Below are 13,286 nucleotides of genomic sequence, written 5' to 3'. Positions count from 1 at the left end.
GATGAATGAATGATCAGCAGTTGGGAAGACTGAAGTGGGCAAAGTCAGATGGTGGAGGGCTTTCCGCACAGCTCAAGGGGCTCGAGCTCCACCCCGTGAGACCTGGGGCTCTGAGAGCGTTTCCAGCCAGCAGGAAACCTGGCTCCTCCCTCTCGGGGGTCTCCCACTTCTCCCTCCCCAGGAATTGATCAGGAGTCCCTGGGAATCCTGTGTCAAAGACCTGTGAGGGGAGAGAGCGTGGTAGGGCAGCCTCCACTGCCTCGGCTGCTCTCAGATGCTGGGTCACCCGCTGGGTTGGGGGGAGGGCACGGCAGCACAGGTCTCCCAAGTCCTGGCGGGGAGGTGAGACCATAGGCCCAGGCATCCCTTCCCTCTGACAAGTGTTATCCAGATCTCTCAGAGAGGGTCTAACAACCTCAAGTCTTGAGGTTTCTTTCCAAAAGACCTATTGGCGCTTTTGCAAATCCCTCCCGCCCCTGCCAAACAAGAGATTCTATGTGCCAAGGGGTTTGGAAGGGGTCGCCGATAGTCAGTTGCAGGAAGGTTCTGGGTGGCCCTCACTGCCTTATGTTTACATAACTGAGAAGCGGTTATTCTAGTGATTTTCTGTAAAATAAAATTAACTCTCTAGTACTTTGATGTCTCCATCTAGGCAAAGAACTTTTAGATGACACTTTCTTTTGCAAGTAAATGATTCAATGAACAAATAAGTGAACAGGTGCCAACTAGAGAATGGTGCTCGCCACCCAGTTCCACAAGAAATACGTCATTAGTCACTGCAGTGGCTGACCTTAAACGCACCCTGAAAGGAGCTCAGGGCAAAGATGAGGAGTGAGGCACTCTGTGCTCGGGGAAAACTGGCAGAACAGACCTTCAGATAGTTAGATATTTTCAGGAGAAATTTTTATGAACACAATTTCTTGCATCTTCCCATACTTAGAAAAGCACTAAAACCAATAACTAGGGCTTTGGTTCCTTGCTGAGATGTGGGTTTGATTGCATGTACTCCTTCACCAAAATTACGTATATACTGACCTCCCTCCTTACATCTTCTGAGCAGTTTCTCAGAGCCATCTGAGAGGCTGTCTCCCTAGGCTGTAGTCCTCAACAAGACACTGAATAAGCTCAGCTCACAGCTCTTATGCTGTGCGTTTTATCCCAAGTCAACAAAGGTGAATTAATACTGGAAACAAAAGTTCCATCTAATAGTCATCACACTGTACCAGACTTACCCAGGGCTAACAAGTGTCATGTTACCTGGTGGGCCGTGGGACTCAGCAGTAGTGAGCGCTTTGGCTGAAATGCAGATGTGAATCATATGCACCACTCGTCTTTCCAGAATACCAGGCTCTCCACACTGACTTCATCCTTATCTCAACTCTCTCTGTATTGATTTTATCTGACCGTGTGGTTCTCAGCCTACAGGCTGCAGGACAGAATTACCTGGAAGGCTTAAGAGACATGACAATCAATGACAATACATGGATCTCAACTGGATTCTGATTTAAACAAACTTAAAACTTATGAAATAATCAGAGTAGTTTACTGTCTGGATATTTGATGATATGGGAAATTATAGTTAATTTTGTTAAGTGTGATAATGGTGCTGTGGTTATGTTTTATTATAAAATCTTCATCTTTTAGAGACTCATAATGAAATATTTATGGATGAAATAATATGATGCCTGGGACTGGCTTCAAAAATAATCCAGGGCAGGGAGTCGATGGGAGTATAAAAGAAATAAGATTGGTGATGACAATAACAGAGGTTGAGTGATGAGTTACCTTGGGGGTATGTTATACCATACCATTCTATTTTTGTTTATGTTCAAAATTTTCCAAAGAGAAAGTTAAAAAAAAGAATCATCTGGAGAGCTTTTAAAACATACAGATATCTAGACCCCCACCTTGAGCAATTTTTTAAAAATAGGTCTTTATTAGAGTATAATTGCTTCACAATACTGCGTTAGTTTCTGTTGTACAACAAAGTGAATCAGCCATATGCACACATATATCCCCATATCCCCTCCCTCTTGCGTCTCCCTCCCACCCTCCCTATCCCACCCTTCCAGGTCATTGCAAAGCACGGAGCTGATCTCCCTGTGCTATGTGCTGCTTCCCACTAGCTATCTATTTTACATTTGGTAGTGTATATATGTCGATGCTACTCGCACTTTGCCCCAGCTTCCCCCTCCCACCACGTGTCTTTAAGTCCATTCTCTATGTCTACGTCTTTATTCCTGCCCTGCCACTAGGTTCATCAGAACCATTTTTTTTTTTTAAGATTCCATATATATGCGTTAGCATACGGTATTTTTTCTCTTTCTGACTTACTACACTCTGTATGACAGACTCTAGGTCCATCCACCTCACTACAAATAACTCAATTTTGTTTCTTTTTATGGCTGAGTAATAGTCATTGGGTACATGTGCCACATCCTCTCCATTCATCTGTCGATGGGCATCCAGGTTGCTTCCATGTCCTGGCTATTGTAAATAGAGCTGCAATGAACATTGTGGTACATGACTCTTTCTGAATTATGGTTTTCTCAGGGTATATGCCCAGTAGTGGGATTGCTGGGTCGTATGGTAGTTCTAATTTTAGTTTTTTAAGGAACCTCCATACTGTTCTCCATAGTGGCTGTATCAATTTACATTCCCACCAACAGTGCAGGAGGGTTCCCTTTTCACCACACCCTCTCCAGCATTTATTGTTGCTGGATTTTTTGATAATGGCCATTCTGACCGGTGTGATACCTCACTGTAGTTTTGATTTGCATTTCTCTAATAATTAGTGATGTTGAGCATCTTTTCATGTGCCTCTTGGCCATCTGCATGTCTTCTTTAATTTTGAATTAATGGTCTAGGGGGAGAGGAGCATCAGTATTGCCTTAAAATCTCCCCAGAGAATTTTAATGTGAATCCAGGTTTAAGAAGTACTAATCAAGCACAAGTTCTTTATGAATCCTCACAGCTACTCTGGGATACAGGACCACTCACCCATTCTGCAGAGGGAGGGGCTGTGCTCTGATAGTGGGCTTTGCAAATCTGAATATCTGTGACCACTTCCAAAGTCCAGAATATGAGGTATGGGCATGAGGGCAGTGTGGTATGGTGATTTAGACCTGAGGGTAGCAAACTTTTCCTGCAGAGGGCCAGATAATAAATATTTTTGGCTTTGCTGGCCACGTAGGGTCTCTGTTGCAACTACTTCACCCAGCAGTTGTGGTAAATGCAGCCATAGACGATAGTGACGGAACGGGCGTGGCTGTGATCCTCTAACACTGTATTTATAAGAAGAGGCAGCAGGCCATAGTTTGCGACCCCTGGTTTAGACCCATAGGCACGGGGCTCAGATATACCTGAGCTCAAGTCTCGCTCCTTCTTCCTGGATGGGTGTCCCCCTTGTAAGGTGGGCATCATAATTGTACCTACCTCATAGACGTGCTGTGAGGGTTAATGAGATGATGAGTGTAAAGCCCAAATACTAGCTTAATACGTAGTGATTGATTTATTACTGTGGGCAGGCATGGGACTGGGGACTGGGTCTGCAGTGGTGCGCAAAAAGAGACAGGGCTGGGGTTTCAGCACAGAGAAGGGACAGAAGGTAGGACCCCTTTCTCAGAACCCCAGAAGCATCAAAGCTCTTGCCACTCCTCCCCATTCTCCTCCCTCCTGTTAGGAAGGCACACTTTTATCTCCTCTGGGGAAGGTAACTGTTCCTTCTGTCAACATGTTCTTCCAAACCTAGAGTTTATAGCATAAACCTTTGAGTCGTCAAAAACCCTTTTCTTTCTGAAAAGCCCAGGTCTTGCAATTGGAGCTCTGGCTTGCAAGTGCCTTGTCCCTGCTGAGTTTCAAAGACCTGTTCTGCAACCCTAAACCAAAAATCCGATTCTGTTCTCTGTTGCCAGCCTCAGTCCTCCCCTCTGAGACAGGATGTGATTGAATGGTGGATACCAGGAGTGGTGGTTGGGCGGAAGCCTCAGTTAGTGTCTCAAAACACTGTTCACTACAATAGTTTTGCAGGGGGACACTAGAGAGGCAGTACATTATTGTGGTTAAGGGCATGGATTCTGTAGCTAGATTGCCTTGTTTAAAATCCTGACTCTGTCACTTATTAGCTGTGTGGCCTTGGGCAAATCACTTAACCTCTATGTGCCTCATTTTATACTCAATAAATGGGGATTATAATATTACTATACTTACCTTATAGAGTTGTCATAAGAGAGGTGATGACATGGAATGCATTAAAACAGCACCTGGTACATGACAAGTATGTTTAGCTACAGGTATTTATAAAATTTAGCACTTGAGAATTGGTCACAATTCTTTATATATTAGACCAAAAAATTACCTTAGAAGATCTACTTTTAAAAAATCCTCGGATAGTGTGCCAAACATATTTCCCAGGTAAATATCAAGTATCTATTCATTCATGTTCATTTTCCTATCATAAATGCCAGGTGCTAGGAATATAGCACTCAACGAAGGAATTCAGGTCCTTATATGTTTAATCTGAACTTGCTATATGTCTTCTTATTTAAAACACTTGGGTGGTCTCTATGCTACACAGGAAAATGGCTCTATACTTGTGGAGAACATGCAAAGATCTGTGACAGTGATCCTATGCTTTAAATTATTAGGGAAAACATATGTTATCAGAGAGAGTGGAACTTACAGAGAGGCAGCTGCTGACCCAAACCATTCTAACAGATAAGAATTGTAAAAAAAGATAAATAAATAAAAATAAAAAAGAAAAGAATGAGAAAAAAAGAGGAAAGGAAATCATGTTATAGATCTAATATGTACTCTTATCAGAAGGTATCTGGGGTATATTTCATCTCATTGAGTAAGCTAATCAGAACAATGAACAGTATACATATCTAATTCCATTTATGTTTACATATGTACATTCAAATACACATTCATATGGGCATTTTCAACATCATTCCAAACTGTTAAGAGTCACTTTCTCAGGGGTGAAGTTATGGGAGAAATTTTTATTTTCTACTTAACATTTTTTTATTGTATTGCTTGGAAGTTTTACAAGTGTGTATTGTGGTGATTACTTTTAAAAGAAATATTTACACGTGAGAAAAATTGCTCAAAAATCAAATGGGGTACACCGTCAAGTAGTCAGCTTCCCATCAAAAGAGGTATTCAAGCAGGAGCTGGAGGAGCATGAAGCAGAGGCTGTGATAGGGATTGGACCAGTCATCTCTGAGACCCAGAGGCTCACCCTGGGATTCTGGACTGGGTTTCATATCCGAAAAATTCTCACCTAGTGTCTGGGGAGCCAGTGGGCTTGAGTGGCTGGCATGTGATTTGGCTTTCTGCTGCTCCAAGTGGGACCGTGCTCCTCTGAACTAACCCTGCACCGTTTCCATGGGCCCTGAGGTTAACCTAACGCTTTGCCTCTCCTTTGCCAGCTTGCTTTGCTGAGCTGTGGGCACTGCTAGGGGGGCAGTGGGACATGCTCAGGCCATGTCCTCCACATCAGGACGGACCTGGCAGGGAAGGAGATGGGGAGGGAGTGATGACATGGGGCCCCACCACCTGTGTTGATAAGGATTCTTGTTCCTCCTCCTGCCCCTGCAGGACAGCAATGGAGCTGCTCTGGATGTCTCTGCTGCTGGTGGCCTCTTGTGTCGGCACTGTCCAGGGCTCACCAGAGATGGACGGCAAGGAAGCCAGCATCAACATGTCCCAGCCCTTGCACATCCTGGTGGAGAAAAACTTGATGGTGCTAACACCTGCCGGCCTGACCCAGATGCTGAATGAGACCCGCTTCCTGATGGTGCTCTTCCGTGAGTGTCCCTCACTCCCGGGCAGTGGGTGATGGGTGGGCTGAGACCTGCCCCCTTTCTCCTGGCAGCGAGAGGAGTTTTCTTTATTTATTTTATAATAAATTTATTTATTTATTTTATTTTTGGCTGGACTAGGTCTTCGTTGCTGTGCGCGGACTTTAACTAGTTGCGGCGAGCTGGGGCTACTCTTCGTTGTGGTGCGCGGGCTTCTCATTGTGGTGGCTTCTCTTGTTGCGGAGCACGGGCTCTAGGCGCGTGGGTTTCAGTCATTGTGGCACACGGGCTCAGTAGTTGTGGCTCGGGGGCTCTAGAGCGCAGGCTCAGTAGTTGTGGCGCACGGGCTTAGTTGCTCCATGGCAGGTGGGATCTTCCCGGACCAGGGCTCGAACCCGTGTCCCCTGCACTGGCAGGCGGATTCTTAACCACTGCGCCATCAGGGAAGTCCCCAGAGGAGTTTTAAATATTGCTAAACACATGAGAACACATTTTAATAATAATTTAAAAAGTAATATATATAACATCATCCTCAATTTACAGATGAGAATACTGAGGTCCAGGGAAATTAAGCAATTTGCAAGATACTATGTTGCCACTCTTGTCTTGATTTGTATCTGGCTCCTCTGTCCCACTGAAGGCAAGAAGCCAGGATTTACCCTCAGGTGTCTCTACCATTCTGAACCTCAGTTTTCTCCTCTGTAAAATGGGCATGAACATAAGGGCCACACTGGATTATTGTGAAGACTAAATAAGATCGCATGTTAAGTTGCTGGGCACGCTCTTGAGAAAGATTTTTAGATCATCACCTTTACTGTCTGAATTTTGCATGCCCACGTTTATTCTTTAGGCTTTACATCAGCCCACATTTTGATGGAGAGAACAGACTTCTTTTTCCTGAGACATTGGCACAGACCTGTCTGTGCCTTGGGACAGAGTAGAAGGTATTTTCATAACAGTCTCATAGTGAGCACTTACTGTGGGCCAGGCACTGTCCTTATAGCCCAGTAAATGTCATATAATCCTCACAATGACCCAGTGTGGTGCCACTATTTGTCTCTCTATTTTGGGACATTTCACAATTGAAATTGAATTTACATCTGCTCTTGAAAAAACAAAAGTTCTGGAAGCCCTGGCTTACATTCCTGCAATGTGACAGTTGGCTGGAGTTCAATAACGATTTCCCATTTTGATCAGAAAACATACTTGTCAGTTTACCACATCCCTATCCAGCCCATCCCACACAGTCACACCCCTGCCTCACCCCTCTAGTATTTGAGTTTGTGTTCCCTGCCTGAAATTCAGGCCTCCCAGCTCCTTCCTCAATTTTTGTCTCTTCTCATTTGATACATTCTCTCTGAGTGATGCCCCTTCAGTGGGGGAGTCGGGTAAGTGACAGTATCAGCAGCTCAGTTACCATGGACCCCAATGCTTCCTTGTGCAGCTACTTCATAGCAACATGGAACAAAAACATTCTTTTTGTGCCCTTAACCTTGATAGTTCGCAGAAGGGAAAATCTAATTGGGTCATTTTGCCTCCATCCAATGTGGAGCATGGCTGTTGTGTAAAGTTCCATCAAAATAGCTCCAAGCCTCTGACTTCCATCCAGTTCAGCTGTTAATGGTTTGTTTCCTTCAAAGTGTCAGGATGCACGCCTAATTTTACCTCAAGCCCGTGGAGCAAGACCTAGGAGAGATCCAGTGTGGGCCATTTTCTTTACATGAGCCTGTGAGCAGGACATGATTTCCACTTTGCTGAACTACTCCTCCAGCTGGTTCCCTGCATCCCTCAGCCACACCAAGACTTGGGCCACTACTTGAACATTTGTTTTATGGTTCCTTTCTCAGAAGAATTGAGAACACTGCAGCTGCTCTACCTGCTGTGGATTATGAGTTAATGGTTTGCACAGGTCAGACATCTAAGCCATCTTCTCTTTTTTGCTGCAGACTTAATCCCTGCATCCTAGACCCTCAGTGGAGACATTGAAGGATTTAGAGCCACATACTTTGCATGACACAACACACATCGCAACACTCATTGACCCTTCCAGAATGGCACAGCAGGTCGCCAAGCCTGGATAACCTATCCTGTCTGTGTGAGAATGCAAGACTCTGCCCATGACTACTCTGTTTATTTTTAATAAATTTATTTATTTGTTTTTATTTTGGGCTGTGTTGAGTCTTCATTGCTGCATGTGGGCTTTCTCTAGTTGCGGTGAGCGGGGGTTACTCTTCATTGTGGGGCGCGGGCTTCTCTTGTTGCGGAGCAGGGCTCTAGGTGAGGAGGTTCAGTAGTTGTGGCTCGCGGGCTCTAGAGCGCAGGCTCAGTAGCTGTGGCACGTGGGCTTAGTTGTTCCGTGGCATGTGGGATCTTCCCGGACCAGGGATCGAACCCATGTCCGCTGCATTGGCAGGCGGATTCTTAACCACTGTGCCACCAGGGAAGTCCTGACGACTCTGTTTTAATTGGGGCAGCAGGGCAAGTTCATCGCTCTTTGGGGCGTTAACTGTTGTCTTGTAACTTAGGGATTGGATTGACATCGAACCTGAGGCTACAAAGGAAGCTAATCCATTTTATATACTTTAATTGCACTTGATAACAACCAATTTGAATACTTTAAATTTAAAGCCTTCCCACCAGCAGGTATTTCAAAGCGGTGAACACCAGCAGAGATGCTATCTAAAAGACACTCAAACTCATTTCATTTGAATATTTGATGCCTTCAAATACACAGTTTAAATCAAAATGAATTCTCAAAAGCTGGCAGACCCTTTAAAGTGACCTTTGGAAAAACGAATCACTTGGGGCAAGCATTATAAAAGCTTTTTTTCCAGGAGTAAATGGCTTTTTACAAATAGGTCTTTCCAATATTGTCTCCAGGGAAATACTGCTCTGGTAACTCTCAAATCCTTAGCTGCTGCCCACTTTCTCATCTCTCCAAGGACCCCAGGCTCAAGAGCCAACACTCAGGGCGATCTTTGCTCTTGGATATCCCTCGCACATCTCAATGCCACGTGTGTCCAAAATAGACCTCAGCATCTTTGATTTGCTCCAACGACAAGCTTCTTCTCACGTCCTATCTTGACTGACAGCACTGTTATCCACTTAATGTCAAAGTCAGAAATCCAAGATCATTCTTAACTCCTTTCTACTCTCATCTCTAATCATCACCAAATCCTGTTGAAACCACTTCCGGAAGCCCTCTGCAATCACCATTTCTTCCCATCCCCCTGCCACGGCCTTAGTTCTGGCCTCACCATTCCCTGCCACGAACCACTGCAGCATCTTCTAGATGGTCTCCCTTCCCCCTCCAGTGCTGTCTCTACAGTGTACCCAGAGAAATTTTTTTTTCTAAAATGCAAATCTGATTGGGTCACTCCCTGATTAAAAACCCCCAAAGATTCTCTAAGTCCCCAAACTCCTTAACACGGCTAAAATGTCCTCTGCTTGATCTAACCAGGCCTCCTTCTCCACTCCACTTGAACTCTGTGCTCTACACTCTGAGTGTGGCCACCAGGTAGGTCACACTGGCATCGGCCTCCTGGCCTTTACACTTGCAGTTCCCTCCACCTGTAGTGTCCTTCCTGAACTTCTTCACCTGGATTGTGAGGTTTAAGTTCATGGAATTGCCCTGTCAAGAAGCTGTGTCCACCTCACTCCCACCTAGGCCCTCCCACGCTCACTCAGCCCTCTGCACCCTCCTTTTCATAGCATTTGCCACACTGTATTGAAAATGCTTTTAAACTTGTGAGCTCCACTGGGCACAGGGGTCAAATCTTATTCATCTCTTGATTGCTAACATCTCGGATTGTGCTTGGAGCATGGCAGGCCTGAGGAGATGCTGAATGAATAAATGAGCTTTCCTTTGGCCCACAATGTTCTCCATGAATGAGACAGTAGAAAAGGGAAGGCTACGTTTAGTAGAGAGAGGTCAAAATGAGACTTAACAAGAGCTGTTTCTAGGTTCATTAATTAGTAATTAGTACTCATCCCTAAAGCAGAGGTGGCAAGATTCTGCCCTGGGAGCAGGCTAGATGATGATGTAGATGGTGAATGAGGATGCTAATGAGGACAACAGTGGTGATGATGGGGACGACCATTTACTGAGACCTGTATTCCAGGCACAGGGCTTGATCTCATTGTCCCTGTCTTACATTATGGGGCAAATAAGTCTCAAAAAGGTTTATGATTTGCCCAAAGTTTACACAACTGGTAAGTGATGAGGCCTGGATTTCAGAGCAGATCTAACACTCAATCCATCTTAAACTGTGCTGATAATTGGGACATTCATTCATTCATTAAACATTTATTGAATACTTATTACATACCAGATATATTCTAGGCACTGAGTGGTGAACAAAGCAGACAGACATCCTTGCTTTATGGAACTTTTATCCCAGAGAGGGGAGACTCAAGATAAACTGGTAAAGAAGTAAAAAATGTAGCATATCTTAAGGGTAAAATTACTATGGAGAAAAAGCAGAACTCTTAGGGAGTGCAAGGAGTGGGTGGAGGTGGGGCTGTGGTTGTGTACAGGGTGGCCAGGGAAGGTCTTCCTGAGAAGGTGACAACTGAACAAAGACCTGAAGGCAGTAAAGCAGCAACCTGAGAAGAGCATTTCAGGCAGAGGGAGTAGCAAGTGCAAAGGCCCTGAGGTGGGAATCTGCAGGGTGGCTAAGCTGAGTTGTTGAAAAGTAGTGGGAAATAAGATCAGAAGGGTGAGGAGCAGAGTCTTTAGGGTCTTGTAGGTCATTGCAACGGTCAGAGAAATTTGTTGGCTGGCCCTTGAGGAACTAGAAGGGGTTGGAGACCATCCTGAAGTCCTTATCACTTGTGAGCACATCTGTACACTATAAATCACCCTATGGAATGGAGAGAGGGTTATTCTCAGAATTCTTTTCCATGCTTGATCTCGAACTTGTTCTAAAGTGGGGTTTCTCATCCTCAGCACTATTGATATTTTGGCTGGCTAATCCCCCCCCCCCTTTTTTAAAACATCTTTATTGATGTATAATTGCTTTACAATGTTGTGTTAGTTTCTGCTGTATAACAAAGTGAATCAGCTATACGTATACATATATCCCCATATCCCCTGCCTCTTGCACCTCCCTCCCACCCTCCCTATCCCACCCCTCTAGGTGGTCACAAAACACCGAGCTGATCTCCCTGTGCTATGCAGCTGCTTCCCACTAACTATCTATTTTACATTTGGTAGTGCATATATGTCAATGCTACTCTCTCACTTCGACCCAACTTACCATTCCCCCTCCCTGTGTCCTCAAGTCCATTCTCTACATCTGCGTCTTTATTCCTTTCCTGCCCCTAGGTTCATCAGAACCATTTTTTTTTAGATTCCATATATATGTGTTAGCATACAGTATTTGTTTTTCTCTTTCTGACTTACTTCACTCAGTATGACAGACTCTAGGTCCATCCACCTCACTACAAATAACTCACTTTCGTTTCTTTTTATGGCTGAGTAATATTCCATTGTATATATGTGCCACATCTTCTTTATCCATTCATCTGTTGATGGACACTTAGGTTGCTTCCAGGTCCTGGCTATTGTAAATAGTGCTGCAATGAACATTGTGGTACATGTCTCTCTTTTTTTTTTTTTTTAATTTTATTTATTTATTTATTTATTTTTGGCTGCATTGGGTCTTCATCACTGCGTGAGGGCTTTTCTCCAGTTGCGTCGTGCGGGCTTCTCATTGCGGTGGCTTCTCTTGTTGGGGAGCACAGGCTCTAGGAGCGTGGGCTTCAGTAGTTGTGGCACGTGGGCTCAGTAGTTGTGGCTCACAGCCTCTAGAGCGCAGGCTCAGTAGTTGTGGCGCACGGGCTTAGTTACTCTGCGCCATGTGGGATCTTCCCGGACCAGGGCTCGAACCCGTGTCCCCTGCATTGGCAGGCAGATTCTTAACCACTGCGCCACCAGGGAAGCCCTACATGTCTCTTTTTGACTTATGGTTTTCTCAGGGTATATGCCCAGTAGTGGGATTGCTGGGTTGTATGGTAGTTCTATTTTTAGTTTTTTAAGGAACCTCCATACTGTTCTCCATAGTGGCTGTATCAATTTACATTCCCACTAACAGTGCAAGAGGGTTCCCTTTTCTCCACACCCTCTCTAGCATTTATTGTTTGTAAATTTTTTGATGATGGCCATTCTGACCAGTGTGAGGTGATACCTCATTGTGGTTTTGATTTGCATTTCTCTAATGATTAGTGATGTTGAGCATCCTTTCATGTGTTTGCTGGCCGTTGGGTGGAGCTGGGTCTTAGTGTTAAGATGGAGATCTCTGGGAGAGCTCTCGCCGATTGATATTACGTGAGGCTGGGAGGTCTCTGGTGGTCTAATGTCCTGGACTCGGCTCTCCCACCTCGGAGGCTCAGGCTTGACACCCGGCCGGAGCACCAAGACCCTGCCTGGCTGGCTAATTCTTTGCTGTATGTGCGTGTATGTGCGTGTGTGTGTGTGTGTGTGTGTGTGTGATGTGAGGAGGGTGTCCCTGCACTGTAGGATATTTAGTAGCATCCCTTGCCTTTACCCACTAGATGCCAGTAGCATTCCAGATGTGACAACAAGTAATGTCTCCAGCTATGGCCAAATATGCCCTGTTGAGAACCACAGTCTAAAGAAATACAGACTCCAGCTCCCTGTGCTGGGAGGTAATCTCCAGTCCCTACACTCACAGCTCCCACATGCATCAGTCCCTCCCCTGACCCACATTGGCTGCTCAGAAAAGGGAGACTGGGGTTATCTACTAAAGACCCAGGCAAACATTGATCTAGGTCCATTAGCCATTAACACATTTACACACCAAGCAGACAGTCAGAGAGCCACTGCCAACTCTAATGCGACCCTGGGTCCCATTTGTTTACCCCTAAACCCAGGAGAGAGCCACACAATAGGCCTCAGCCTTGTGTTGGATGAATTGGTGCTGGTCACCATTGTCTTCCTTCCCCCAGAACCAGAAGATCTGCTGAAGATCCTGATATCTCCATAGGACTCTCCCTCCCCAGAGAGCATCTGGTCAGAGCAAGACCAAGGATTTCCCCCATGTCATCATAATAGTTAATGTTTATTGGGCACTTCTGTGCCAGAGCTTTGCATATCTTGTCTTACTATGTAGGCTCATTCTAAGGTATGGGAACTATTACTACCCCCATCCTATAGATGAGGAAACTGAAGTGCAGAGATGTTTAAAAAACACCTTGCCTGGACCACCGGTGCTGTAAGCCACCATAACTGTCTCTGTTTTATGAGACAGCCTAAGGAATTCATGTTCATTGAGTACCCACTATATGCCAGAAAATGAACCGTAGGTGGAGTTAGAACCTGAGGAGGGCTATACCTGTAGGAGCTCTCAGCCTCCCAGCGAAAGGCTCCCTGCCTGTCCACAGTCCGCTGGGCACTGCTTTGCCCAGGTTCCGATGTACAGCTGAATTGTCTCCATGCCCCATGAGACACAGGCACCAAGA

General features: G+C 45.2%; 1 protein-coding gene across 1 annotated transcript in view; it reads left to right on the top strand.

Moving 5' to 3' along the window:
- The first annotated feature begins 5,608 nt into the window (after positions 1–5,608).
- Positions 5,609–13,286, top strand: part of PDILT (protein disulfide isomerase like, testis expressed) — a 31,734-nt gene continuing 24,056 nt past the window's right edge. Inside the window, exon 1 of the mRNA XM_061209273.1 lies at positions 5,609–5,810. Within this exon, the coding sequence (XP_061065256.1) occupies positions 5,609–5,810 (202 nt within the window). The remainder of the gene's footprint in view (positions 5,811–13,286) is intronic.

Source organism: Eubalaena glacialis, chromosome 13 (assembly GCF_028564815.1).
Source record: "Eubalaena glacialis isolate mEubGla1 chromosome 13, mEubGla1.1.hap2.+ XY, whole genome shotgun sequence".
NCBI classification, from domain to species: domain Eukaryota; kingdom Metazoa; phylum Chordata; class Mammalia; order Artiodactyla; family Balaenidae; genus Eubalaena; species Eubalaena glacialis.
The sequence above is the reverse complement of the archived record's forward strand: the minus strand, read 5'-3'. Positions and strand labels throughout refer to the sequence as shown.